General features: G+C 39.4%; 1 protein-coding gene across 3 annotated transcripts; it reads left to right on the plus strand.

The window, feature by feature from the left end:
* Positions 1 to 286: 286 nt before the first annotated feature.
* Positions 287 to 26,333, plus strand: psme4a (proteasome activator subunit 4a). 3 transcript variants are annotated; one of them, XM_040139129.1, is made up of 48 exons: positions 287 to 997; positions 2,232 to 2,372; positions 2,640 to 2,756; positions 4,103 to 4,159; positions 5,662 to 5,706; positions 6,915 to 7,064; positions 8,464 to 8,527; positions 8,620 to 8,694; positions 9,127 to 9,249; positions 9,344 to 9,436; positions 10,642 to 10,907; positions 11,092 to 11,278; positions 11,375 to 11,464; positions 11,578 to 11,642; positions 12,429 to 12,579; positions 12,682 to 12,780; positions 12,865 to 12,934; positions 13,057 to 13,124; positions 13,251 to 13,466; positions 13,956 to 14,113; positions 14,271 to 14,366; positions 14,767 to 14,822; positions 14,939 to 14,995; positions 15,160 to 15,215; positions 15,642 to 15,740; positions 15,924 to 15,986; positions 16,071 to 16,166; positions 16,402 to 16,533; positions 16,648 to 16,857; positions 17,657 to 17,793; positions 17,977 to 18,030; positions 18,119 to 18,248; positions 18,370 to 18,451; positions 18,578 to 18,731; positions 18,891 to 18,960; positions 19,074 to 19,199; positions 19,291 to 19,443; positions 19,608 to 19,712; positions 19,801 to 19,892; positions 19,975 to 20,106; positions 20,246 to 20,454; positions 20,657 to 20,742; positions 20,885 to 21,013; positions 21,676 to 21,831; positions 24,379 to 24,541; positions 24,644 to 24,777; positions 24,948 to 25,088; positions 25,268 to 26,333. In XM_040139129.1, the coding sequence occupies exons 1-47, from the start codon at positions 801 to 803 to the stop codon at positions 25,080 to 25,082; spliced, it is 5,544 nt and encodes a 1,847-aa protein (XP_039995063.1). In that variant the 5' UTR covers positions 287 to 800; the 3' UTR covers positions 25,083 to 25,088; positions 25,268 to 26,333. The 3 variants fall into 3 exon arrangements, with proteins under 3 accessions (XP_039995063.1, XP_039995064.1, XP_039995065.1); XM_040139130.1 differs by lacking the exon at positions 4,103 to 4,159; XM_040139131.1 differs by lacking the exons at positions 24,644 to 24,777; positions 24,948 to 25,088; positions 25,268 to 26,333 and adding an exon at positions 22,043 to 22,177 and having other exon boundaries at positions 24,379 to 24,456.
* The last annotated feature ends 1,605 nt before the right edge of the window (positions 26,334 to 27,938 follow it).

Raw genomic sequence — 27,938 nt, forward strand, 5'->3', positions numbered from 1 at the left:
TTAGTCATAATAGCAGTAGCAGTCGTAGCAACAGTAACAGTTAAAAAGTCATAAATAATTAGGCTAATAAGGGTATAGATTTTCCTAAAATTATGAATACGTCTTGAGTAGTTATGTTGGCCTAAACAAACAGAAAATTTATTGCATTAGAAACGACATAAGAAGACAGGAAGTCTTAAGTGGATTTCACGTCATCCAGTTTGAGCTGCCAAAGGATCAGCATTTATAAAAAGCATGAATGGAGAGCGGAATGCTGGGAAATACAGTTCTCCAAGCAGCCAGCGGATATGACGTGTGTGTTGTGTAGCTGGTAGCTGGGTGTCGTCTGCAGTCTGCTTAGCCGTAGTTGGATGAATCAGTCGACGTCGGCAGTCCTTGGGATATGACTATGATTCTGTAGTGGAGAGCTAACTTTAGCTAGACCGTTAGCAGATTGTCAGCTTTTTATGGGTACCGTTAGCCGAAAGAGAGGAACTCGAGTGCCAACGCGTTCTCTGGACAAACCCGTGTTTTTTCGTTAGATTTAATATTTTACTAAGATGACACTGATAATGTTAGCGTTTTCCGGTAAAGGAAGCTGACTTAACTTACGCTAGGTGGCTAGCTAGCGTTATATCAACTTGTGAATCTCATAACTTAGTGTGTGGGCCATAACAACCTTAGGATTCATCAGAGGGTAGCTAGCTGGGGAGTTGCTAACCGTTATATTAGCCAGGTAGCATAACAGCGAGCACCGAAGGAAGTTAAACGTTTAAAATCTTTTGCTAGCATAGTGAAGCTAGTCAGTTGGAATTTGTAATATGAAAAAGGCACAGTCTGACACATTGGGTTTTGTTCCTCAAAAAGACATTGTATACAACAAACTTCTACCGTACGCGGATAGGCTAGATGGTGAATCCAATGATATTTTGAGTAAAATAAAAGGAAACCTGGGCCGAGCTGTTCAGCTCAGAGAGATATGGCCCGGGGTGCTGTTCTGGACAAGGAAACTTTCCACGTAAGTAACACAGATCTCTGGTGTACAAACTTATCATTAACAGTAGTTGTTCACTCGACAGTGTTTCCAATCTTGAGCCTCTTGAAGGACGTCAACAAACTTTAGCGCAACATTATAATGTAATGTGCACACAAACAGTCCTCTGTGTACTTAATATTTCTGGCTGTTAGGCAACACTGAAGATTGCTTGTTAGGCTGTTTGTTCTTGTTGCAACTGTACACAGTCTGGTTAATGGCTGGCTCAGAAACTCTGACGTTATCTGTCAAGGCTGTGAAAGCCTGTATTGCTTTATTGCCTAGTATGTTGTTAGGGGTTATTAAGTGTTAACTAGCTGTTTATATGCCTAGATTCTACAAACTGCCCATTGTATATGATCACGTACGGTATGGGTTTAATAATCGGGGGAATAGCGTGTCAAATACACAACCCGACCCAGGCAGTGCAGCACAGTAGCAGGTCATTGCCATTGCTGTTGCGGACCAGCTTTGACATTTCCAACGAGTCCGGTGACATGAGATTGCGAGATATCTCAAAATAATAATAACAAATTTTAATTGTTTACGTATGAGTTTCATTTGGAGTTGCTTCATGGGGTGCTCATTCACACAGAGCTTTTGGTAAGCAGTACTTCATATAGTTTTAGTTTCTATTCTCTGTATAGAGTTTACTGCCAGACAGATAAATTAAGTCATACCAATTCATTTGAACTCATGAAATAGAATAAATCACAGCATTATATTGTACTCCCTCTTACATTTATATTTTAGTTGTTTAGTAATGAGTCAGACTGCACCAGCAAAAATATTGTAAATATGATAGTGGATTACATTGAGTGCTGTTTCATTTTGTTGTACTCGGTTGCTGGGCTGTCCTTAATCCGTTTCAGTCCCCAATGCTGGCGCATTGGACTATCCAAGAGTGAGTCATTGCCGGCTCAGAGAGATGGAAAGTTTACTGTGGGGTTGACCCAGATTCTGTTCACTGGTATTTTGGTATTTTAACAGTAATACAGACATTTAATAATGATGAATTTCAAAGTTCTCAATTAAGCTTTTTCAGCTTTTGTTTTAAAAAATGAGTCTATGCTTTTCACTCTTAATTTTTGGATTTCTGAGTTTGTTATAATATTCCCTTTTTATGCATGAGAGAACATGCTGCTCACAGGTGCTCTGACCACTTATTATGCATGTTGAAACTGGAGCAATTATCCCTAAATCTGTACTTCTTATTTAGGTACATGAGACTGTATGGGCGGAAGTTCAGCAAAGAAGACCATGTGCTGTTCATCAAGCTGCTCTATGAGCTAGTGACGATCCCCAAACTGGAGATCAGCATGATGCAGGGCCTTGCTCGGCTTCTTATCAACCTCCTCAAGTAAGAATGGACCCCACCTGTTTTACTCAACAGCCTGTATACGTTAAACATGCAATTATTTCATACTTTAAATTTCACAGTAAAAGATATTTTTGAGTGGTTATTGTTTCCTTAAGATTTAAGTTAGATGGTTAAAAAAAAAGCTGCAAACTCACCATTGACAATAAGCTGTGTGATTTTATGGATTTTTTTCATAGTGTAAAAAATGTAAGAGCTAAGATCTTTCTTTTTATCCTCATATATCTGTATGTTTGATTCATCAAACAGGAAAAGGGAACTACTGTCAAGGGAGGACCTTGAGTTGCCTTGGAGACCACTGTACGAGCTGCATGACAGGATTCTGTTCTCAAAGACAGAGCATCTGGGCCTCAACTGGTTTCCCAAGTACGCCTCTGTTCTTTATTGTAACTGTTAATATTGGTGATTTTTTAAAGCATGCTTAATCGTAGAAACTAGGAAATGCTATTGATGTATTAAGTGAGGAAGGTGTATTTATCACCTTTTAAATTGTACACCTTTTGTGGTTTTGCAGTAGATCAGATAACATCTAGTAGCCACATTTGGAAATGAGTGTTTTTAATTTTTATTTCCTATAATAACTCCAACACCTTCAAGCTCGGGAAGAACTTATGGAGTGTGTTCATATATAATATTCTTCCCCCTGCAAATTCCATTTCTTAGATTTTGATGATGGTAAAAGTAGTTATAGAGGAAAATAAGGTAGAAACCAGACCAAACATTTTGGCATATCTGTACTTTCCCACAGGGAAAACATAACATATCAAGTGACAGAATTCCTGTTCCTGGAAAAGCTAACGTTGAAATGAGTAAGAGTAAAATCACTGAAAATGGGACGTCATAGTGTGTAAAATGTATTTTATCTTGAAATTGAGCAAAAACAAGGATTGCCACCTTGTTGTGCATACACTATTGACCAACACATTGCTGACCATTTCCTAATTGTCCAGATCGATTATAGTATATAATACAAAGACCCATCCATTTTAACTTTGGTTAGCTGCATTTTCATTCAAATTATAAAGCCTTTAACATTGTTCACTTTGTTACTTTTTTACTGTGACAACTTTACCATAATGAAGTGTAAACCATCACCACAAATCAATATACACACATCAGCCACAACATAACTGATCTGTGTATTTATACATCAAGGCAAATCATTTCACAAGCCAGTTTTGTTTTTTTGTTTTTTTTTTTGTAGCTTAGGCAATTCTTAGGTTGTAGGTCTCCATAGTTTGAATGAAATCTGATTGTTTTTGCATAAGTGGACAAGTTGTTGGAGAACAAGTGGAACATGTTCTATGCCACATACCTCTCATAACTGTACTTTTTACAAGGAATAATGTCTACTATGAAATTTACACTTAACAGAGGTTTAAATGCCGGTTACCCTATGCAACACTCTTGGAAATTCCCTATGAGGGTATTAGCAAGCAGTGCGAGGTGCTCTTTTATGGTGCTATGGGAACATTGTATGATCATCACATAAATGCCTTGGCAGCATATCACTTTTATGTTACAGCTCATGAAAGCAAGCTGCTTTAGCTGATTGCCAGGTCACCTCTGTCAAAACTATACTTAAAACATGATACTCTGATTACATCATAAATTGTATAAGTTGATGCATAGTATGTTCACATCTTGAGTGATTGGCACTTTTGTCCCGTGCTGAATGTGTTCTTTATGCCTTTGTCTCCTTTCACATTCAGTTCTCCACGGCCTCGTTCATCCTCTAAACTCATAATGATAAAATTGGTTCAGAGGTGGTAAGGACAATACTTCTCTTTGTGTTTTACTTTTAATTCATCATTTGAGGCACTTACTTGTTTTGTTTTTTTCATTGCATGTGAAAACAAAAACTGGACACTCATATGCAGCTTGTGACAGAAGAAAAATCAAGACTTAATCAATGTTAACATTTCACTCATATTGGAGACTGTCGCACTGCAGCTAACCGATTTTTTTACCCTTTTCCTATCCCCCATATCGACTATGAGAGAAAAAGTGATGATAGACTGTTTAGTTTCTTTCAGATTTTTTCTGGGGTTTCTTCTAATCTCTCATGTTGTATTTCCCAGTATTTCAGCTATAGTGGATTACGTGGCAGCAATATAGTAACAAAATCATGACAACCACATTAGCAAATTACACAGTTTATGATATTCATGATGCATTAACATCTATTATTCCATAAGCTTAGCAATGGCACTAGTATTTACATTAATGATCTCTCAACAATTGTCTATATTTTGGCCCCGTGTTCAGGAGAGTTTTTTGCTGTTACATATCCCTCCCCTTAGCTTGTTGTGAAGTTAGCCTTCCCGGCACTACCACACAGCATTTTTAGGAGTCACGGAGGAGCGCAATCTCTTGTCACGTTTCCTCCCCTCCTGGAATATATTGAGGTGAACGTGTGGGTTCACTTCAACTCAGATACAAAGGTCATACAGTGTAGCCTGGGGCTCCTTCTCCCAGAGTGTCTGAGCACTTTGTAATGAGACACTCAGTTTGACTAGTTGTTGTTCTTGTTGTTGTTATTGTTATTGTTGTTGTTGGATTTGCAGTGCATGAGTTTGACCCTGGTCTGTGGCCTGTGTGTTGTGGGCTTACAGTGCTAAACAGTCGGCTAAACCCATGTGTTTCGATAGCTGCAGTTTGGCTTGCAGAGTGTTACCCACAAATAAGCTATTGTTGGATTATCAAATGTAGAGTATGCCAGCTACAAAAAGACTTGAGTGATGTGGGGATAAATAACCAGTTGTTGAGAGAGATTGGCAGGGCATTTCCAACAAGGCATGGCTTGAGCTTGCATGTTAGCAGATAGGTGGGATTGTGGGCGGGAGCTCAAAAGCTGAGGTTATATCGGTCCCGAGCTTTCCATACTGTTATGTGACCACAGTCCCTCGTTTGCAGTCTATGTGTGACTGTAATCAAGTCAAGGGTTTGTGATGTGTCAGACATTTTATTAGAAGTAAATCCAAAACCACAACTCATAAACTGTCGTAGAAGTGACTTAATTTAAGGCGACATGTTATGAATGAACCGATTATAGTCTGTTAATACAATTTTATTACAATTTCCTCACCACACACCAGCCCTTAAGGTTTTCTCTTTCACTGTACACCAGTCAGGTGTGTAAATAAGTTTCTGTGTGCATGCAATCAAAGTCAAGTTGCATTGGTGTGAAGATTATTTAACTGTTACTCTAACATCGGTGTTTCAGTGTTGGGACATGTTCATGACATTTTTTTATTTTCTTTTATTACAGCTCTGTGGAAAGTGTGTTGAAAATGCTAGTGAAAAGCTGCAGACCGTAAGTACATCTTAATATCATTGTCTATGAATGCCACATCCTATGTTTATGTTTAGGCTGCTGGGGGGCATCAGTTAAATTCCAGGTATTTAGTTTAGTCAAAATTAGAACTGTATTCGTCTGACAATTCATTTGTTTTTATAATAATTGCCTTTGCTAACTTGACAGGATATTTAATGACAAGAAGATGGTTATATGGAAAATTAAAGTTATGTAAAGCTGAACTGAGATGAAAATCCTCTTTTTAAATGTTGGATGCTGTAGTAGGTGAAGAAGCCCAGTGTTAGGTCTCACTACTATGCTTTATCATTCCTTAGCTTTGCTGTCACCAGCAGGTCCCTGATTGTGTTCACCCTAGTTGTGCGCGTGCAGATATTTTAGGCGAGCACTAGGATTCATCCTCACTGTGCACTTAGGCAGATAATCCTATTATCTCATCTAATTCTGTCGTGTGTGAGAGGTTCCTGTTATTGTGAGAATGGAGAGTGATTTGTATTCAGCTGCTGAGACACCTTGGATCACTAGTGAGACAGAGGGAAGTAGCTTTGCTTGGAAGTAACAGTTGTTTCAAGGCGTCCAGTGGATGTGGAATTGCTGAGGAGGCTAGGTTACCTGAAATAACCTGCAGGGTTTACACAAGCACATAATGAACCATGAAAATCCCCTTGTGGGACTATGAGCCCTTTGGAACCACAGGATTTACCCTAACAGCTAAAAATGTGCCAGGTGTAAGACTTGTAATCTCCCGTTTCTGGAACATTGTGCCCTGGGCATCAGAACTTCAGTAGCTGCTGGTTCATACATGTATGTATTTTCATCTTCTGTCTGTATTGTGAACACAAACGTATTGATGAATGTAAACTCAAAGTAAAAACTAGATGATTCACAGTTGTATGCTTTCACCTAAGGTCTTATTATGTATTTATTTGAATCTAAAGTCTGGTGGTAAAGTCTGGTCATCAGTCTCCAGAATCCGATGAGTGTGTTCAGGTGTGTGCGGATGTGATTTGTAAGAGACCTAAGAGGCTTGGCCATCTTTGTAACGCTCTCTAAGCTGCTCTGCTGGTTGAGATGCTTCCAAGTGTCCATATATATCCATTATATCCATCCATAAGCTGGTGAATGATATTAATAACTTATTGTCATTAACTGACATTGGCTTGATTTTACAAAAAAGTTTAATTGTGATTCTCTCTCTGTTCATACAGCTACTTTTCTGAGTCTGCTACTCAGGAGATGCTGGATGAGTGGAGACCACTCCTCTGTCCCTTTGATGTCACCATGCAAAGAGCAATCAGCTACCTTGAGCTCTTTCTCCCCACGACTCTGCCTCCAGAGCTGCACAACAAGGGGTTCAAGTAAGAAACCTCCAAGCCATCCAAGCTATCACTCCAGCCTGGAAATAGTTTTGCTTGTTAGCTTTGAGATTTGGTAAAAAATAGCTTGGCTTCTGAAGCGAGAACAGATAAATGTGTCTGTTATATATAAAGGCAGAGGGTCCCGATGCAAACGTCATGAATGCCAGTCACTCAGCGCCCGCACATTGGAATAAGTACTTTAGTGAATATGTGAAGGGGTATATCACATAGTGAGACATCAAAACGAGTGCTATGAAAGACAACTAAGACCCAGTTCCAGTTTTCTCTGTTTTCCTAACCAAAAACATGCATCGATTCCTGTTACTGATTCTCAGTATTTATACTGCTTGTTGAAAATTAATAAAACAACATTTTTTATTCATTACCATATTGTCTGGCTTTCAAATCCTAACACTATTACACCATGGTGTAGAGATAGGGTAAGTGAAGTCCTTTAATACTGGCGGAGCATCCGTTAAATGTCACAGCCTACCTCATGCCTTAGCAATGTTTTAGAGTGCTGACCGGATGCATACCTTCATAGCCACTGTCAGCTTTTTTAAAACATACACTTCCACCATGGTAACAAAGCAAGTGATCGCTCTAAGATTTTTCCAGGATCATGACACTGCCTTCAGTGTACTTTTCAGAACTCACCCTAGTAGTTTGGAGTTAGCAGGGACATGAATTCCCAACAAATGCTTCTAGCATCTTGCATGCAAAAATGTATGTGGCTCTGGAGGCGAAGAGAGTACTAACTATTTATTTTATGGGTCTGTACAGTAATTTCCTAATAATTACCTCTGAGGTTTCCTGGAAAGAAGTCTGTGATTTGGTATTAATTACAATGGAAATAGGAATTGCCTTGAAAGAATGTTCCGTTTCTAACATAAAAAGATATTCATTTATCATTCTTTTATTTTAAGAAACTTTACTTTCCATAAATGTTGAATTGTATCCATTGACAAATTTCACGTTTTAGCATGTTCATCTGACCCACTGTTCATGGACTAAAAAACTCTAAACTAGCTTAAGCTAGCAATTAATTGACATTAATTAATTGTAACTTTACCAATTGAATACTATCTGTATTTTCCCTATAATTAGCACTCAATTACATAGGTCTTTGTAGGAAACTTCTTGGAAATTATTAAGAAATTATTCTCAATTATAGATCTGTAAAATAAAGCGATACCCTAACTTGTTTTACACAAGTGTACCTATTAAAGTAGTCAGTGAGGAGTGTTAACGACAAGAAACTCATGCCAGTTCCAGTCTTCCCCCAACCGTGACCTTACTTTCACTGAAATTTCACTTAGGTGCCTGTCTGTTAAATGTCACATTTATGTACTTAGTAGGGTTTTCTTCTGCTTTTCTAACGATTTGATTTTTTTGACAGATTGTGGTTTGATGAACTGATCAACTTATGGGTGTCTGTGCAAAATCTTCCAAGCTGGGAAGTGGTGAGTATGTTATTTTGTTAAAAAATATTTTAATGTACAGTCGAGACTATTTCTGTCGTCCCTGTGTAACATGTTGTCCTACATCTTTGCAGCATCTGGTCAGTCTCTTTGCTCGCTTGGCTAATGACAACATTGGCTACATTGATTGGGACCCCTATATCCCTAAGGTTTGTTGCCCTCTTTTTCTGAATAACCACTTTCAACTACCCACTACACAATTTAGTACTTGTTTGTTTTGAGGTTTTTGGCACATGCTCCCATGTGTGGCCTAACCTTTGTAATTTTATCTCATGGTGTGTATCTCATGGCCATCAATGCTTGTTAGAGAAACAAACTATCATGTTTCCTTCTTGATCTTGCTCTCGGTCACTGATGGGGTAGTGACTTGCATCATGTTTGTGCTTCAACAGAGTGACTGTTTAGATCCATGCTGTTTTGACAACACCAGTATGTGTTATTGATAAACATAAACATGCTCTTCTGACCTGATAAACCCAATTTAATATCATGGGCTTGTGATCAGTTTTATAACAAATAACTCGTCATCAAAATAATCCAGCATTTAGACATGGAATAAAACAAATTTTTTCACATTTTAGATTTTCACAAGAATTCTGAGGAGTTTGAATCTCCCTGTGGGGACCAGTCAGATGATGGTACCACGATATGTCACCAATGCCTACGACATCAGCCATGTGGTGCTTTGGGTCTCATCCCTCCTGGTTAGTTCATTTTTCATAAATTTTTGTAAACAATTGCAGGCAAAGTAAGTTTTAGAAAACTTTGTTACAGTAAACTCTGTTGTGTCATTTTCAGGGAGGACCCAGCAAGCAAACTCAAGCACAACTCAGTGGCCTTTTCAACAGTATTACATCCTTCTTCCACCCATCAAACCATGGCCGCTGGTTGGTGAGTCACTTTTTACTTCAGGTCGATGACTGTTGAATTAGGGAACCATTAACAGTGTGGACTGCTTCATTAGACAGACCGTTGTGAATTCACTGCTCTGGAGCATGAGTTCAGTTTAATGGAAAGTTCATCATCAGCAAGTTTTTTAAAGGGTCAGTAGGGTCAGTAAATTAGACGTCTGATTTTCTTTAGTATATTAAAATAATTGACATTTAAAAATATAAACGTGCTGTAAAATATAAACTTGAGTGTATGTCTCACTGTGTGTGTGATAAGTGTGAGAAGCATGAGAATTATCACGAACAACTAAAATCTAAAGGAAACGTGACTCGTGATCGATTGACTGCTTCCAATGAGTTTAAGTACATCACTCATCCAGCTTGTTCCAACTGTAATTACAGCATCATGTTAACATGGCTTAACAGGGCACATGGTAGCAACATTGACGATGACAGAGGGCATAGACACTTGTCATAATTTTTCTATGAAGCTTCCTGAATCTTTTTTTTCTTTCTGGGTTTACATCAGTATCTATTACAGAAATAACAGGACATGTGAGTGAGACGGCTGCAATGCTATTAAAGGTCACTGGGACCTGGGCCACATTCCTTTCTGTTTTGAGGAAACCACTGCACTAGATTTGAGGCACCACGTGCAGCAACCTGTCCACATACACAAACCTTTATTTTTGGCAGGGGGATGAGTTTGTGTGTATTCTAGGTTGTTGCTTGGAAATGTGAGAGGTTCATCCACTGGGCTGTGTTACATGTAAACAGCGTTTTGCAATCGTGTAGAGGAAAAGTGCACTGAAGTACAGTCAAAATATATCGCGGATAACCAAGTGCACCCATGTCTTTTCAGTGCCTCAGTCTAGCCACTCACTCGGAGAAAAGTGGAAATGATAAATCTCGTGTCACTGTCACAAGATAAATGTTCTTATTTTCCTGTAAAAATTTTATTCAAGAGACAGGACTGTTCTAAAGCGATCCCATAATTTGCACATTCATCCAAGAGAAGTAGACAAAGCTGTGTTCGCAGTGAATTGGTTTGTGTTTGTATGTCCGTTATGTCACCTTTGTGTCCATATGCTCGGTACAACACCCTCTACCTCTCCATTTGTCCAGACTACACAGAAACACACTGTCCGGCTGTGTGCCACCACTTGTCATGGATCTGTCTTTCTGTCCCTCTGTCCTCATGTCCAGATGAAGCTCATGAAGCTGCTCCAGCGTCTCCCAGCCAGTGTGGTACGGCGGCTGCACAGAGAGCGCTACAGAAAGCCCACGTGGTTAACACCGATACCAGACAGTCACAAGCTCACAGAGGAGGATATCACTGACTTTGTGGAGAGTATGATGCAGCCGGTTCTGCTTGCCATGTTCAGCAAGACGGGAAGTCTCGATGCAGCACAGGCCCTGCAAAACTTGGCTCTAATGAGGCCTGAGTTGGTCATTCCCCCTGTGCTAGAGAAGTAAGTTTTCACTGAACTAGAGAATCTCAAGGATAAATCTGCTTCTTAGAAGTTCTGCTTCTTAAGAATCTGGAGCACCATAGCTAGTTTTCCGCTTTAAATAAGAATTTCCGCTTCAGATAAGAGACAAGGCCACATTTTGAAATGAACACAAAGGACTAGTTGTTCTCTGTTTCTACCATAGGACATACCCTGCTCTGGAGACTCTAACAGAGCCCCACCAGCTGACAGCCACTCTGAGCTGCATGATTGGTGTGGCACGGAGCCTGGTGTCAGGTGGGCAGCGCTTTCCTGAGGGACCCACTCACATGCTGCCCCTGCTTATGAGGGCTCTGCCAGGCGTTGACCCAAATGACTTCAGCAAGTGCATGGTGCGCTCCACTGTTACCTTCTTACTGTGTTTTTGGTGGCTTTATTTTTTGTTAAACTTTGTGCATCAGTTATAAACATTATTCCTGTCCCTACAGATCACATTCCAGTTTATTGCTACATTTGTGACTCTTGTGCCTTTGGTGGACTGTTCGTCTGTCCTACATGAAAGAACTGACTTGACAGAGGTGAATCACTGTTTTTTTCTTTTCTTTTTCTCCCCTTTCATAATTAAATACAATGTGTTTCTTGATGATCACTGTGTGTTGTTTTTTCATTTTATTTTTTTAACGGCTTTCAGGTGGAAAGAGAGATGTGCTCAGCCTCAGCTGAGTTTGAAGACTTTGTTCTTCAGTTCATGGACAGGTATGTGGAAAAACACTGTCTTCATCAGCAGCAGTTGCTTTCAATAACGCAGTCGTGAATGCAATGACAGTTCTGCAAAATAATTAACAAGTGTCTACAATACTGATGATAATAATAAACATTACTTCCTAACTGTGTGTTATGCATTTGTAAGAAAGCAGTTCCCCTCAGGGATTAAAGATTTATGATTGTGATTGTGATACTGATTTTAAAAAAAAATACTCAAAATTTATTGGCTAAAACAAGATTTACATTAAAATGTGTTAATATGGACATTTCTATTCATATTATGTAGTTTTCAAAACATTTATTTTTAATTTATGGCAGAATGGAATTAAATTAGTATGACTAAAAATGACAAACTGGAAGAAATCTCTTCTCTGTAAAATATTGTTCTCTTTTTTTAAAGAGTAAGTAGATATAGCAAAACTACTGCTCTGTTTAGCTGGTTTATTTGAACACACATAGATAGGACTTGTTCTAGACTCAAAAAGAAACCAAACGTGTTCATTTTTGCCAGAGGAGTTTCATACCCCTTGTAGGAACAAAAAAAATTGGTGGCATTCAAATTGTGGTTTCAGTTTTGCTATTGGTGTGTTCAGGTATCCAATTGGAAAATTAATGGATCTTAAAGCATGTTACAGCATGATTTCACAGCATTGTGTAGAGATTTGTAAGTTGATCAAGTGCCATAACCTACAGTATTTTCTCTATTCAGTATTTGCATAGACTAAAATCTTAATATTTTAATTTATGTGTTTTTTTTTTTTTTTTTAATCTGCACAGATGCTTTGCCCTCATAGACAGCAGCACTCTGGAACAAACTCGTGAGGAAACAGAAACAGAGAAAATGACTCATTTGGAGAGTCTGGTAGAGCTTGGCCTGTCCTCCACCTTTAGCACTATCCTGACACAGTGTTCCTTGGACATCTTCAAGGTTAAGACTCAGCCTTCATGCACTTGAGTCTTTCCACTTTTTCATCTCTCATTAATATGTATCTCTGTATACGTATGAAAATTTGTGACATTATTTCAATAGGTGGCTTTGGTGAAGGTGTTCAACTTTGCAACCACCAACATCTTTGAGACACGTGTAGCTGGGAGAATGGTGGCTGACATGTGCAGAGCTGCTTCGAAGGTCAGTCTTGTCCAATCAAACTCTTCATTATTTCATTCATTCACTATTTTATCATCTAAATTCCCGCTGTGCTTCTGTTTTCAGTGTCAGCCTGCAGAGTCACTCAAGATTTTTGTGCCACACTGCTGCAATGCCATAAACCAAATCGCTGTCAGTAAGTGCTCACCACACAGGAATAAGCATTTCAATAATAGGAAGTTTTAGAAAGCATGACTTGTGTTTACTTCCATGAATCTTTGTCATTTGCCTGACAGACCCTTTTTTATTTTTTAACAGATGAGGAAGTGTTGAATGAGGAGGAGCTTGACAAGGAGTTGTTGTGGAATCTCCAGCTACTGTCTGAGGTGATTTAGACTACTCATGATTAACTAACCCTAACCCTTAAGTTCCCATATTTACCAGCACCTCTGATCTATAATTCTGTACTAAAACGACATTTTTTTTCCCCCTTCTTCCCACGTGTTCCTCAGGTGACTCGGGTGGACGGTGACAAGATCCTGCCTTATCGTTCAGAACTGGTCCAGATTTTGCAGTTGACACTCCGACTCAAGTGTAAGCAGGGCTACACTCTAGCTTGCAACCTGCTCCACCACATCCTTCGTTCTTCTGCCCTCATCTACCCCACAGAGTACTGCAGTGTGCCAGGAGGCTTCCACCAACCAATCAGTGACTACCTACCCATCAAGGTACTAATGTTGATTTATTGTACATTTCTTTCACTCTAAAGTCAAAGTAGTCTTGCTTTATGTTTTGTGTCTGTCCCACATGTCTGGTCAGGTGCATTTGTGCTTACAAACTTTGTGACCAACCATGTTAGAACTCATACTTGCATACACTCTAATAGTGTTGGTGTCAATAGAAAAACAGTTTTGTAAATCATGATTTATTTGAGTAAATATTAGCCAAAGTTACAATAAATAAACAGTAGTATAGCTGTGCTCTTCACTAAGTGCTTGGAATGCCTATACCTTTTTCTTTTTACCAGCTAGAATAAAAGTGCTGACTCTCCGACTGGCAAATCTGTGTTGAGATTAAAGTTGTATTGGCAGATATTCAGTTCCTATCGGGTATACTTGATATATATGTCAGGTAGTGTTTATGTAACCAGATATTTTTACTAAATGAAGTAATGGGTAAATAGTATAAGTTTTGCTTATTGTTTTTATCCCATGCAGGACTGGGGTCGGCCTGGGGACCTGTGGAATTTGGATATCCGGTGGCATGTGCCCAGTGTTGAGGAGACCTCCTTAGCTTTTTATTTACTAGATCTGATCCTCCAGCCTGAACTTCAGCACCTTCAGAGATTTGCACAGGGAGAACAGGACATGAGCAGGTATGGAGAAACAACTCTGAATACCCTTCTGTGCTCCTTCAGAAATCAGATTCTGATTTCTAGTGACGTCACTAGCTGTAGACTGTATTTAGTCCATTTTTGTTTGGCTCTGTAATGGATGTATATATATGATTGGTGTTGGTTTTGTGTTTTTCAGAGATGATGTCCTACAAAGCCTGACCATTGTTCAGCACTGCCTCCTAGGTGCTGGGAGTCTGATGCCTCCACTGAAAGGAGAGCCCATCCCTGAACTGTGAGCAGTTGCATTCACATTACTGAACTCTGTCCTGACTAAGAAAATCAGAGAAATACGCTCTGGGTTAACAAATGTCAGTTAAAGTCCCCTTTCGGAAAATAGTGGATGTGGTGAGTTCTTTCAAGGGAGGGACTAATTTGTTTATTTCACATTTATAAGAAAGTAGATTCAGTAGAAGCACCCACATGGATCGAAAGCCTGCTGGATTTGAACATTTTGACTGGTAAAACACAGAGAAACCCCCATAGAATATACGAGTTATTTTTAATAGGGTAATTGTAGTATCATTGCTAAAAACTCTATGATGTAGGACAAATGTTTAGAGGCACATTTTTATTTCCACTTTATTTTAAATGTTCAGTGGTTAAGTTGGATTCGAACCTGCTTTTTCCACCAGGGTCCACAGTATGGTGAATCTAGATGAGACCACCCTCTATACAGGAATGGAGTACGGTACGTAGGACACTTTTTAAAAGCTGTTGGATGATAAAAGTTTTGTCCCCAATAGATGTAAATTACAGGGTTTGTTGGAGTATAATCTTCCCCTGTAATGTTATCTCCACCTCCAGATAAGTCCAGAGAGAACTACAGAGATGCTATCTGTAGTGTAATGAGACAGCTGCTGCGTAAGTGTTCACTCAGTTTTACACTGTCTTAGGCTTGTGATCTTTCTTTATTCCACAGCCACATCCCCTGAACAAGCTTAAGTCACATTCATCTTAACAGGCAAACTCACAATACACTGAAATTGTTTGACCTACCATTTTAGTGCCTTTACCTTTTCTTCCAGATTACATCTTGGAGCACTCTGAAGATGACACCAAGTCTCTTTTCTCCATCATCAAGGTGGGCAGGCAGTAACATAATAGCTTGTATACTTTTAAGTCTTAACACCGATTTGTTTGTTTTGAAAAATATGCAGTATAATATCAGGGTTTAGAAAAATTGCCCTTTTGCATTTTGCCACTCCTTTAACCAGCATTTGCTGATGTATCTGTCTCATGTCTACAAAATCACTGTATACCAGCAGATTACAAATCCCTTAAACAAAACATACTCTCACATGATATCTTTTGGAAAGCCATGGTAGAGCACTGTGCGTAAGCCATTGTGTGCTGTGTGGGAAACTGTGCAAGCATAGTCTATCACTGAATTTGACTCACTTTTGCTTTCTTGAATCGCTCTCAAGTCTCACAGGCTATTGCCCGTAGATGATGTATTGATCCTATCACACAGCACTAATCAGTATTTTTTGTGTGCGATACCTTTCAGATTATCAGCGACCTGTTGCACTTCAAAGGTTCTCACAAACATGAGTTTGACTCCCGCTGGAAGAGCTTCAATCTTGTGAAGAAATCAATGGAAAACAGAGTGAGAAATCTGCCATTTGATTTTTACTGACTTGACGTTACTTTTGTACAGTCGTCTTCCTGGGAAGGATTCAGAAACCATTCACTTTCTCTCTCAGGGCTTAGATTATATGCATCCGTGATACTGATAATAACATCTTATGTTTAACTAAAAGTGTATAATGCCTTGTCATTGTATTTGCAGCTTCACGGCAGAAAGCAGCACATCAGAGCTCTGCTGATAGACAGAGTCATGCTCCAGCATGAGGTAAGTCATTGATAGATAAATGACGTTTTTGGGTATCATTGTATTTTACCGTTTCAGCTCTTTCAAATCTTTTTGTTTTGGCAGCTGCGAAAGCTCACAGTGGAAGGATGTCAGTACAGGAGCATTCACCAGGAGCTAATGAGAGATCTGTTGAGGCTTTCCACAAGCACCTACAGTCAAGTGAGTTCCACAGAACATCCTACAGCAATACATTGTCTACGTGTTATCAGGGCATTGTCAGTATATCTACCCTATTTATTTATTAGCTTCCTGTGGTTTCTTTTTTTTTTTTTTAATCATATAATCCCAGATTAGCCATTACACATCATAAATCAAAAAGACTGATATTTGATTATTGTTCCTAACACAAATGAAGTAAATAATACCTTAACTGGGACTTTCTATTACTTTCCAGGTACGCAGCAGAGCTCAAAATGTGTTGTTCACTGCACTGGGAACCTACAATTTCTGCTGCAGAGATCTGATCCCCCATGTCCTAGAGTTTCTCAACCCGGACAACAGCAGTGTCAAACAGCAGCAGTTCAAAGTATGACCGTCCCCATGCTCTGCACCATAAAAACTCTCAAACAAGTATTTACAATTTCATATTTAGGAATTTATGTTGCTAATTTTCTCATATGCAATTTCTGTACTTCTCCAGGGTGCCTTGTACTGTCTCCTGGGGAATCACAGCGGGGTGTGCCTGGCCAATCTGCACGACTGGGAGTGCATTGCTCTGACATGGCCCGCCATTGTACGTTCTGGCCTCAGCTCAGCCATGTCTCTGGAGAAGCCGTCCATTGTGCGGCTCTTCGATGACCTCGCAGACAAAATCCATCGCCAGTATGAGACCATCGGCATCGACTTCTCTGTGAGAAAAACACTAAGAACACCAACACAAATGGATCATAAAATCAAAGGCCATTGTGATATCTGCCTTCCTATAATAGTAGAAGCTCAGTAACTCAAACACCAGTACATTGAAATTGGAGTTTAACCTTGAGTGACTGCATAATCTATATCAAAGATCATAATTGTATAATTTTGATTTTTTTTGATTGAAAATATTAATCCCACAGAAAGTTATCATTGTATTATCAGATTATCAGTATAAATAGGCCACCTAGGTACTGCTTTAACATCAAAATAACACTGTCTCTCTCTCTACTGTTGTCTTTCCTCTTGAATTCACTCACTCAAGAGAATCTTATTGAAGCTACCAGAATTTTTTTATCAGTACTATGGGAAAGTTTTGACTGACACGCAGACTTGTCTGGACTTGTCACAGCAAATTGGCGGGTACATGACGTCAACAATCGGACCTGCGCATACTCGTGGATGCATTATGTATAACACTGGCCTGACACTGGCCTCTCACTCTTGGACTGTTGAACATACAAATTGGTCCTTAAAAAATAATGAAAAAATAGTCACCAAATAGTTAAACAGAATGTTTTTACCTCTTACTCTTTGCTCCCTGCCTGAGCCTACACTCCAATATAGCTATGAAAGGAAAAGCCAATATTTGTTCAGTCCACCACCCCCATCCCCTGTGTCTGCTCTCAATCTGAGTTTACAAGTCACAGCCTCCTAATTCGGTTTGCTTTAAGTTTCCTCCCCTCCCACAATTCCTTCTGATACTATATGCTTTATCTTTTTCATCCCTTTAGATCCCTGGTGACTGCTGTGCTGTGGCCAAACAACTTATGATTACTGGAAATCCTTTTCCTGAGGACCCTGTCCCTTCAGAGGAAGAAACAGGAGAAGGTCTAAAGAGGCAGGAGCTCAAGAACTCTGAGTCTGTTGAGTAAGTTCGAACCAGCAACAAGACAAAGAATTATCATCACACCAAAGGCCTTGCAGATCACTTGAATACTGCTCCCTCCTCTGTTAAGATGATGTATTTACTCTGTAAGCAAGCTTAATATGAGCAAGATAGGTCTGGTTACATAATGGGTGCAAATATTAATACTGCTCTAATTTTTTGTAGGAAATACAAACAACTCATTGGTGATCTGCTGGACTGCCTCAGCAACAGGAACATGTAGGTCAATTTAATATTTACGTCAAATCAAATCACAATTATATATGTTTATTGCTACCTGTAACACCTGCTTTGTTTAATGTTCCAGGCCTTGGAAGTTCGAACATATTGCAATTGGCTTCCTGTCGTTGCTCCTGAGAGACGACCACCAACTCCCACCACCTGCTGTCATGTTCTTTGTCAAAAGCCTCAACCATGACTCCCTCTATGTCCGCAAGGTGTGGCATACACAAATCATGCAACATGTAGTAGTGGTGCTGTTGTTCTCAAACAGATTATTAATGCATTCCAGTATTTCCTGTGGAAATTTTGCTTGAAATATCTAATTTTCTCCATTAGGTGGCAATATCAGCTGTAGCGGGGATCATGAAACAAATAAAGAGACCACATAAGAAAGTCCCCATCAGCCCCTCTGAGCTTTGTAAGCATAATAATATTTCCTTTCTCCAGTGTTCTCGTGTATGACCATGGCAGGTTTTGTATCTTATTTCCATTCTAATTATAGTTTCTAAAACTCGTCTCAAAAATCTTCACTTATCCTTGCTAGGTGGAGTGAAGGAACCTTTGGGTATCGTAGCAGGCGATCGTCCAGACAACCAATGGCTCCAGTATAACAGCAGCAGCCTGCCACGCACACAGCAGGACTGGGATCACTGTGTGTTTGTGGAAAAGACTCACTGGGGTTACTACTGCTGGCCAAGGTTCTCATTCCATAATGCCTGTATTTCTCAGCTCTGTCTTACTTTGTTTACTTGACTGTTGATTGCTGCCTTGATATATTTATCTGTTTCCCATGATATCTGTCAAACAACATCCTTCACCTTGTTTTTATTTACTGTCATCTCATTATTGTTTTATAGAAAACTGATGATGTATGCACCCCATGAGGAGCAACCCAAACAGAACTTGGCCAGAGATGAAATGACAGAGGTTTGTGCATTCACATCATACTCACACCCACAAGGAAAAACATAATGCATTCAGTAATTGAAAGTAATGTTAGCTGTATCTGGTAAAATTCATTTTCATGCCCTTCCTAACAGCGGGAGCAGATCATCTTTGACCATTTCTCAGACCCAGTATTCATCAACCAGTTCATCGAGTTTCTCTCCCTTGAAGACCGTAAGGGCAAGGACAAGTTTAGCCCTCGCAGGTTCTGTTTGTTCAAGGTGAGGTTTCCTGAGAATACTGTCAGATGTAGATAATAACTAAAGTCAGCCAATTAAAAAATTAACTTGTTCCCTTCTCCGGCTCTTCCAGGGATTGTTCCGCAATTTCAGCGATGCCTTTCTGCCTGTGCTGCAGCCACACATGGAGCGCCTAGTGGCAGACTCCCACGAGAGCAAGCAGCGTTGTGTTGCAGAGATCATCTCTGGGCTGATCAGAGGCTGCAAACACTGGAGCTACTCAAAGGTATGGTTTTGAAACTCTAATGTTGTAAGAGGGCTACATATAATTTCGTCGCTTCTGAAGGTGCTTTTTTTTTTTTTTTTTTTTTAAATTTGTGAGTGTCCTTTCAGACCTTTGATCTTATAACACAAACAAACCCAGGACATGCACTTCTGTTCTGTTTACAGGTTGAGAGTCTTTGGGAGTTGCTGTGTCCACTGCTCCGCACTGCCCTGTCAAACATCACAATAGAAACCTACGCAGATTGGGGCACCTGCATCGCCACAGCCTGTGTAAGCCTTTTGTTCCTTTACATGAAACATGAAACATGAGCCCCTAATCCTTTCCTCCGTATGACTCTGTTGTTTCTGGCTTTTATAGGAAAGCAGAGACCCACGCAAGCTTTACTGGTTGTTTGAGATGCTAATGGAGTCTCCAGTCAACGGCGAAGGGGGCTCCTTTGTAGATGCCTGGTTAGTAGAAAGGTTGCTGCCTTACGCAGATGTTGAGGTGACTGACAAACTCTGATGATTTTTGCTTCCTTTTCCTTTCCAGTCGTCTGTATGTCCTGCAGGGAGGCTTAGCTCAGCAGGAGTGGCGTGTTCCAGAGCTCCTCCACAGGTTGCTGCAATACCTGGAACCCAAACTTACACAGGTCTACAAGAATGTACGGGAACGAATCGGAAGGTGAGTTCTTTTCCTTTGGACTCCTAGCGAATATGAATGTGACATTTGTCATTAGCAACTTTTTAAAGCACTTGCTGTGTTTTTTGTTTTTTTTGTTTTTTTCTCTCAACTTATCCTCTCTGATTTGGTACCTTTTCAGTGTGCTCACATACATCTTCATGATTGATGTGAGCTTGCCGTACACCCAGCCAACCACCTCACCACGCATCTCGGATTTCACCGAGCGGATTCTGTTGCAGCTGAAGCCTCTAACCGAGGGTGATGAGGAGATCCAGAACCATGTGATTGAGGAGAATGAGGTAGGAGAGCAGGATGAGAGGACGCAAGCCATCAAGCTACTCAAAACAGGTGGGTTGAGGATCTGTCACTGTTAACTCTGAACTCAGCTGTCACAATGAATACTGATTATTGTAGGAATGGTTGAAAGAATTAATTAAAATTAAATAGTTCATTTTAAGCAGAAAATGAATTTATTTTTGTCAAACACCCACAATTAAAGCAGTGGATTATTCTTTAAACATTAAAAAATCCTGTCATCATATGCCTGCAGTGCTAAAGTGGCTGATTGCAAGTGCTGGTCGCTCCTTCTCCACTGCTGTCCCAGAACAGCTACGGTTGCTCCCCCTGCTCTTCAAGGTGAAACACTCATTCATTCATTCATTCATAGCAATTATCCACTAGCTTTGCAACTTAATTTTTTTCTCAGGATGTATACGCCATAAAAGGACTTAAAGTGACACCAACCTACCCATTAAACTATCTCTGTCCTCTGCTCCAGATTGCTCCAGTTGAGAATGATGACAGTTATGATGAGCTGAAGAGGGATGCAAAGACCTGCTTGTCTCTGATGTCTCAGGGACTCCTTTACATGGAGCAGATCCCCATGGTCCTCAGCACCCTGCAGGAGGTGAGTCATCTGGCAACTGTGGCTGTTGTCCGACGTCTCACCTGCATTTCACATGACTGGGCTTTCTACAGACCCTCACATCTTATAACAAAGATTAATAAGGAAAAAGATGAATTGTTCAAAGGAATTGACAACTGAATTGAGTCTTCCTTGCTGACTATTCATTCATAAATTATTCAGTGACATAATATATTGTGTCTTTATCTAGATTTTGTGTCATACAGTCTGTACCTCCCTGGAAAACAAATGAAAAACTGTAACAGTATTCTGGAGGAGTCCCTAGATATTAGGGTACATCTTCTGGTGCACAACTGGTAGTAATATGATAACAAATTTAATTTCACATGAAGATAAGGTGAAAAACCGACATGATATACAAAGCTGATTAACTGATGATTAGAAAGTGAAAAGTTCCGAGCTGTGGATCGATGTGACACACATGCAGAGATCGAGTGTTTGGCCTTTATTTTCTTTCTGTTCTGATTGAACTGTAACCTGTTTGATAGTGTATACATTTTCAAAATGAGAGGTATTCCCCCAATGCTTAGCTCCATTACAATAACCTAAATGGTGTACTCATGCAGGGCACGGTCTGTTCCTCTTGTGGAACAAATGCTCAGTCTGTTATTTATGTGGGATGGGTCTGTTGTCGTGTGTTACAGATTGCTGGCAGTAGCTCTTGGCACGCTCGCTACACGGTGCTCACATATCTCCAGATTATGGTTTTTTACAACCTGTTCACCTTCATGAGTGACCAGAAAGCAGTGAATGATGTGCGGGCACTGGTGATACGACTGCTGGAGGATGAGCAGCTGGAGGTAAAAGAAAGCGTTGATTCACAGAAGTTCATTTAAAATCATTCAAAATGTAATGCCAAAAGCTGAAACGTGTAATCAGTCTGGTACAAACAGTAACTGGAAAATGCTTGGAAGATGAACAAACATATGGCAGTCTGTTTATATAATAATCATCAAGCTATTGGCCAATACATGCTTGTTTATGCTAGCAGGCACTCTCACTGTCTTTCAGCTTCACTGTAGTGATTCAGCACTCTCCTCCTGGCTCTCCACTCTCCACCCCCCCTCTGGTCCTCTAGCTGTTGCTATGGAAACCACAGGCTGCAGTAATCTGTTGCTATGGAGATAACGTTCAGATTGAAAAGGGGTGAGAGGGAGAGGGATGGAGTAGAGACAAAGGAGAAGTGGGGGATGGATGGATGTAGCCATTTTTGTTTGGCCTCTTAAATTAACCCAAGCCTGATTTATAGGCCTTAGCTGTATGACACTTACATTGCTCTCACTTTTTCAGAATCATCTTTATTAGAAAATACACCAAAACACATTTTATGGATGCAATGACCCCTTTTTATTATTATATCACTAAGTAACATATATCACGCAAAGCACCAAGCCTAACTCATGAAGAATTTGCCCTCCTCTTTAAAAAGAAAAACATGTTGTATTTTACAAAACTGGAAAATTCGTAACTGCATCAAAGAGGAAGGCTGTAACCAATTTGCCCTAGTGGTCTTATTTAATGTAAGGTTCTAATCTAAGCCTTCCGTCTGTAGAATGCTGCTCAAAGATCTGCATAATGCCTGTTTAAAAGTTTACCTTTCTTGCTGAGAATTTCTATTATATTATATTATATTATATTATATTATATTATATTATATTATATTATATTATATTATATTATATTATATTATATTATATTATATTATATTATATTATATTATATTATATTATATTATATTATATTATATTATATTATAAAAACCCAACACAGGTTGTTGTTTCTCACAGTATACTCAGGCATTAGCAAGAAGAAAAGCAGAACAAATATGCTCATTGATGAAGTGAGCGCTATGTCCTGAGGTAATCCTTCCCATTTTTGTGAGTTATGGCACTGTGCGCCATACAAAATAAAATTGGTAAAACAAGACTTATAGTGAATGGATTTGAACTGCAAATTTCTCATCCTTCCATAGCCATCTGACAATGTAACAGTGTTTGGCTGCTTACCAAATTTTTGGCTCACTTGGATGTCTGTAGACAGCTCACTTTCCCAGTGGCCACTAGTCCGCTGACTGAGTATTGCAGTGAGTCAGTTTCTCTCGTACTCTGACTTCTCTTCTATAATTATTTTCTCTGACAGTTAACAATTTACAGACTGTCTTTTTGAGCTCATGATCTGTGACAGATGTTACAGATCTTGGCTGAACTCATTTTCACTCGTCATGAATTTATTCCCTCTGTTGCAGCAGAACATATAACACCAGCCTTCAGAACCCCATGCAGGTTAAACTGAACTAACAAAAAACTTTTAGGGCTGATCAACTCTGTAAGACCCACTATAGATGGACTCAAAAACACTCAATAACAGCATAGTAAGGCTACAAATAACCCAAAATGCAACACTTTGTGAAAGACTGTAGTTACACTGGTATTCTCTCCAATAAAAAAAGAATATCTATTGTAATGATTCGACACGTAATTGTCTTGTCCTGAAATATAAGACAGCCTCCACTTTTTTAAACCTAAGTTTCAGAAAAAAAATTATCGTCAATTAGGGCCAATCCAGTATCTTTTCTCTCCAGAGCCCCAGAGAACTCTCAGCATATTTTTTCAGTTCACTTGGTTTAGGTGTTGCACAGAAATGCTTAAGCGCTCTGCCTAAGTTCTATAATGGTAGGGAAAACCCTGAATTTATTAAATTAACCAAAATAAAATATATCAATCAAAACAATAATTAAAATACATGAGATCCACCTTTTTAAAGCACCACATAGCCAAGAAGGGCACCTCACTTCTGTATTAAGACTGAGGAGGCATGTGCAGTTTATGTCCTCTGCAAAAATGTATTACTGTGATGGAAGGGCACAATTAGAGCTGTACAGCCAAAAGGGAAGAGGAAAAAAAACTGTAGTACCAGTAATAATTTGCACACAGGGAGGGTCTAAGTCTTACCCTCTTTGGATGACTTTTGAATGACCTGGTTTCTTTTAGTATATATCAGCCTTAACCCTAATTTGTAAGTTGTTAGTAAGTGGTACTTTACATTCTACAGTTTATGGAATTACAGTGTATTATAAAATACCATTCAAATATCCAGTTAACAGTCAGTCGTCAAGCCATATTCCAATGAATGGTAAGCAATGTCAGCTTTAGTGTTTCAATTACTTCCTTGTTCCTTTCAGGAAATTATTATGTTAATGTTTGGCAGCGAGTTCTAGAATCAGCTTTTTAATTTGTGTACTCAGTTGGACCATAATAATGTGTGTTGTAAAATAATACTGCGCCGTGGTAACACAATACACTTTGAACTACAACTTCCCATCTCCTCTTTCTGCCTTTGTTTTCTAGGTAAGAGAAATGGCCGCCACTACACTCAGTGGCTTCCTTCAGTGCAATTTCCTGTCCATGGACAGCCCCATGCAGGCACATTTTGAGGCTCTCTGCAAGACCTCCTTACCTAAGAAGAGGAAGAGGGAGCTCGGCTCTATAGTGGACACTATACCCTCTGCTGGTATGGAATGAATCTAGATTTAACTACTCAAGAATATGTGATGATGCACTCAGTATGCTGTTCTCTCTCATTTAATTGGAATTTCTCCTGTTGTTTCTGTAGACCTGGTGCGACGCCATGCTGGTGTTCTTGGTCTGAGTGCTTGTATTCTCTCCAGCCCATATGATGTGCCCACCTGGATGCCCCAGCTCTTGATGGACCTGAGTGCTCACCTCAATGACACACAGCCCATTGAAGTAGGTGTAATCACCTACTTATCACCTTATATTGTTGCAGTGGGATCATCTTTGAGCCTTTTTTCCCCAGTTGGCTAGTTCTTGGGTTCAAAAATACCAGTGCAATGCCAGTATTTCATTGAATAAGAAATGGAAAAAATAGCCATAATTCTTTGTTTCGGGCCTTCTAGATGACTGTGAAGAAAACTCTGTCAAACTTCCGACGGACTCACCATGACAACTGGCAGCAACATAAGCAGCAGTTCACAGATGATCAGCTGCTCGTCCTGACTGACTTGCTGGTCTCCCCCTGTTACTATGCCTAAAACCTGGTAAAGCATATTAACTTCACATTGTTCTCCAAACATAAATATCACTGTTGTGTTCAGAAGCACACCCAAAAGACATTCAACGTGATTATCGTTTATTACTGAAGACCGTCAGATGAAGCTGCTGAACTCCTTGAGTCACCTTTTTACAGTTCTGTTTGTTTTTGTTTCATTGTTATCAGTTTGGGTCAACCCCAGACTGTACAGATACCAGCCTGCACTGGGGAGAAGGCTCCAGTTCTTGACTGATGAAAGACACAGCATCAGCCTGGGAAAAGAGTGGCACACAAAGCAACTGAGTTGTGGCACACAGAAGGATTGACAAGTTGTGTATTTATGTATTTAGCTCATTTACATTTCTACTATACTTAATATTTAAGGATCAATCATAGCAGGGATGAATGACCTGCAGTTTGTAACATTACTGTACAGTTTTTTTTTTCTTCTTTTTTGGTTTGTTTGTGTGCATGTGCACGGATGTATGTGTGTGTGCGCGTTTATGGGATGCTTGAAGACATCTACTGGTGTCCCACACATTTCTCAGGATTATATCCCAAGAATCAACTCTGAGCCAACACAATGTCCAGTGTAGGACATACTCTTTACTATCTTCCAGTAGTGAAGTGTTTGTTACAAGCCACAGTGAATTGACTATTGAAGAATGGTCTCTTAAGAGTAGAGTTAAACCTGCAAAACCACAATGTTTGTGTGTCTGTTTGATCTATACGTATATGATTATATGCATCATGCATGTATATATCATGGTATAGCAAATATGCACAAACATATTTATTTATTTATTTTTACTTTTTTGAAGTGCTAACTTTTAATTTTTTCATTGGAAGTAATTCTGAGATTAATTTGATAGCTGAACTTTTAGCAATGGAGTCTGTTCTCATCTGCTCTTGCTAAGAGAGGGAGAGGGCAAGCTCCCCACTGCTGTGCTGTGTGATGCGTTTGCTGTGAGGACCTGTTGATTACCATTTCATGTACCACGGTGCAAGATAATAACCAAACTGCCTGTCCATAATTGTGACCTCTTACCTTTTATCCTCACAATCATTTACCTTTTTCTAAAACCCAGTGAGATGAAATGAAATCACTTTGGTTTGCTTATGTTTTCCCCTGATGACTTGAAATCAGTCAAAGTATTGAAGCATTTAGTACCTCACTTATGTATAGTTTAGTGCCAAAACTGCAGTGATTTTTTTTTTTTTCCTTTTTGATGTACTGTTTGCTTATTGACTGAGATGGCAATAAATTGTTTCTAACAAAAACTGCTTTTAATGGTCTGTGTTTTTTGTTTAATTGTAGTTTTCATTCAATATTTAAACTATTATATGTAATAAATAGAGCAACTCCAAATTCTATTTTTTTTTCCGTAGGGAATGTCTTAACTTTTTATATACTTTTGTAAAAAGACACTTAAAGATAACTTGCGAATGCTACTACTGGCGATCTAAATGTAAAATTTAGCCAGATGATATGTGTGTTTATCTGTATACGGCGATATGTGTGTGTGGTTTTTCTTTTTTTTTTTTTTTTAAAGGGGGAATTCACATTATTTGTAAATGTTTTAAATCATGTCGAACAACGCCTCTCAGCCTATTTTTCTTTTTTCCTAAACCTTACCTATTACTGCTATTACCGTTTGCCCGAACCTAACTAGTTGATGCCGCACAAGTTTCATGCCCCAAATATGGACACACAGCTAACCGGCAGTTTCTGATATCGCAGATAAAATTCAAACATTTGTGAACCGATTTAAGTATCACCATGGTAACAGTAACTAGCATAACTACCCCTATAAGTTACCCTAGCGAGCTAAAATATTATGGGGCTAACGTTTTTTCGTAAGCGCGAAAGTGTGTTGCCATGGTGATAACATCGTTTGCTGCGGTAAAATCTCTGACGTCAGAGAATACGGGGTAACGGTGTCTTTCAAATCTTGTAACTGTGAAGTAAAGACTGTGGGAAATGGCCTTTCTTGCCCTGTTTACTCATCGTAAACGCGGAGAGGTGAGGTTAGTTTTCACAGAAGGACTACTCTAATGCAGTGGTTATGCCCACGTACGTAGGCAGTGACTTCATACTCATTTTTCAGCGCAAGACGCTCCTGTATAAGAATGGACGTACCAAGAAACCGAATATGCTTTCATCTGTTCGCTCTGTATAGGCTCTAAAAATACACACGTAACGAAACGTATCTTATGTCGGAGTTTTATTAATGGACTGCTCCGTTTTCGATGTGCTGCTGTTAAGATAGGTTTTAGGTTTTTTTCGTTTGTTTTTTTCAAAGCCGCTGTTGACTTACTATCATACTGCTTTAAAATGAAGATGAACTGTATCAGATGATGTTGATGAGGAGTATGGACACACGATCGATTACAGGAGGTAGGTTATATTTTCTCATCGTCAGTATAGATTACCCAAGCATTTTAACGGCTTGGAATACACTAGAAACGCCGTGATGTATACATATTTGGATTTCAGCAAACGGTGTGTGTGTGTGTGTTTGTTTGTTTTTTTTTTTTGGGGGGGGGGGGGGGGGGGGAGGTATAATAGGCCAAATGCACTGATGCATAGCTATATCCTACAGTAGCTTGTGTGTAGTGTGCACAGCCTCTTGTGAAATACGCACCTGTTTACACTCAATGCTAAGTTAACTATTGCTCCCAGTTATCAACTGAATGTATTAGTGATCTGCTGCACAATATAATAGCTAATATATGACTTTGTATCCTTTGTAGCTCTCCCAAGGTGGCAGCAATGGCGGAGGCAGCAGATACTGTGATCATCTTGTACTCCTTCTATATAGAGGAATAATGTTGAAATCGATGACTGTGGGATCCT

This window comes from Xiphias gladius, chromosome 11, assembly GCF_016859285.1.
Source record: "Xiphias gladius isolate SHS-SW01 ecotype Sanya breed wild chromosome 11, ASM1685928v1, whole genome shotgun sequence".
Classification (NCBI taxonomy): Eukaryota; Metazoa; Chordata; class Actinopteri; order Istiophoriformes; family Xiphiidae; genus Xiphias; species Xiphias gladius.

Excerpts from the sequence above, each read along its gene's own strand:
- psme4a (XM_040139129.1), top strand. The coding sequence starts at position 801 with ATGAAAAAGGCACAGTCTGACACATTGGGTTTTGTTCCTCAAAAAGAC. Across the intron at positions 14,823-14,938 it reads CTATACAGGAATGGAGTACG|ATAAGTCCAGAGAGAACTAC; the intron begins GTACGTAGGACA and ends CTCCACCTCCAG. Across the intron at positions 24,542-24,643 it reads GGACACTATACCCTCTGCTG|ACCTGGTGCGACGCCATGCT; the intron begins GTATGGAATGAA and ends TTGTTTCTGTAG.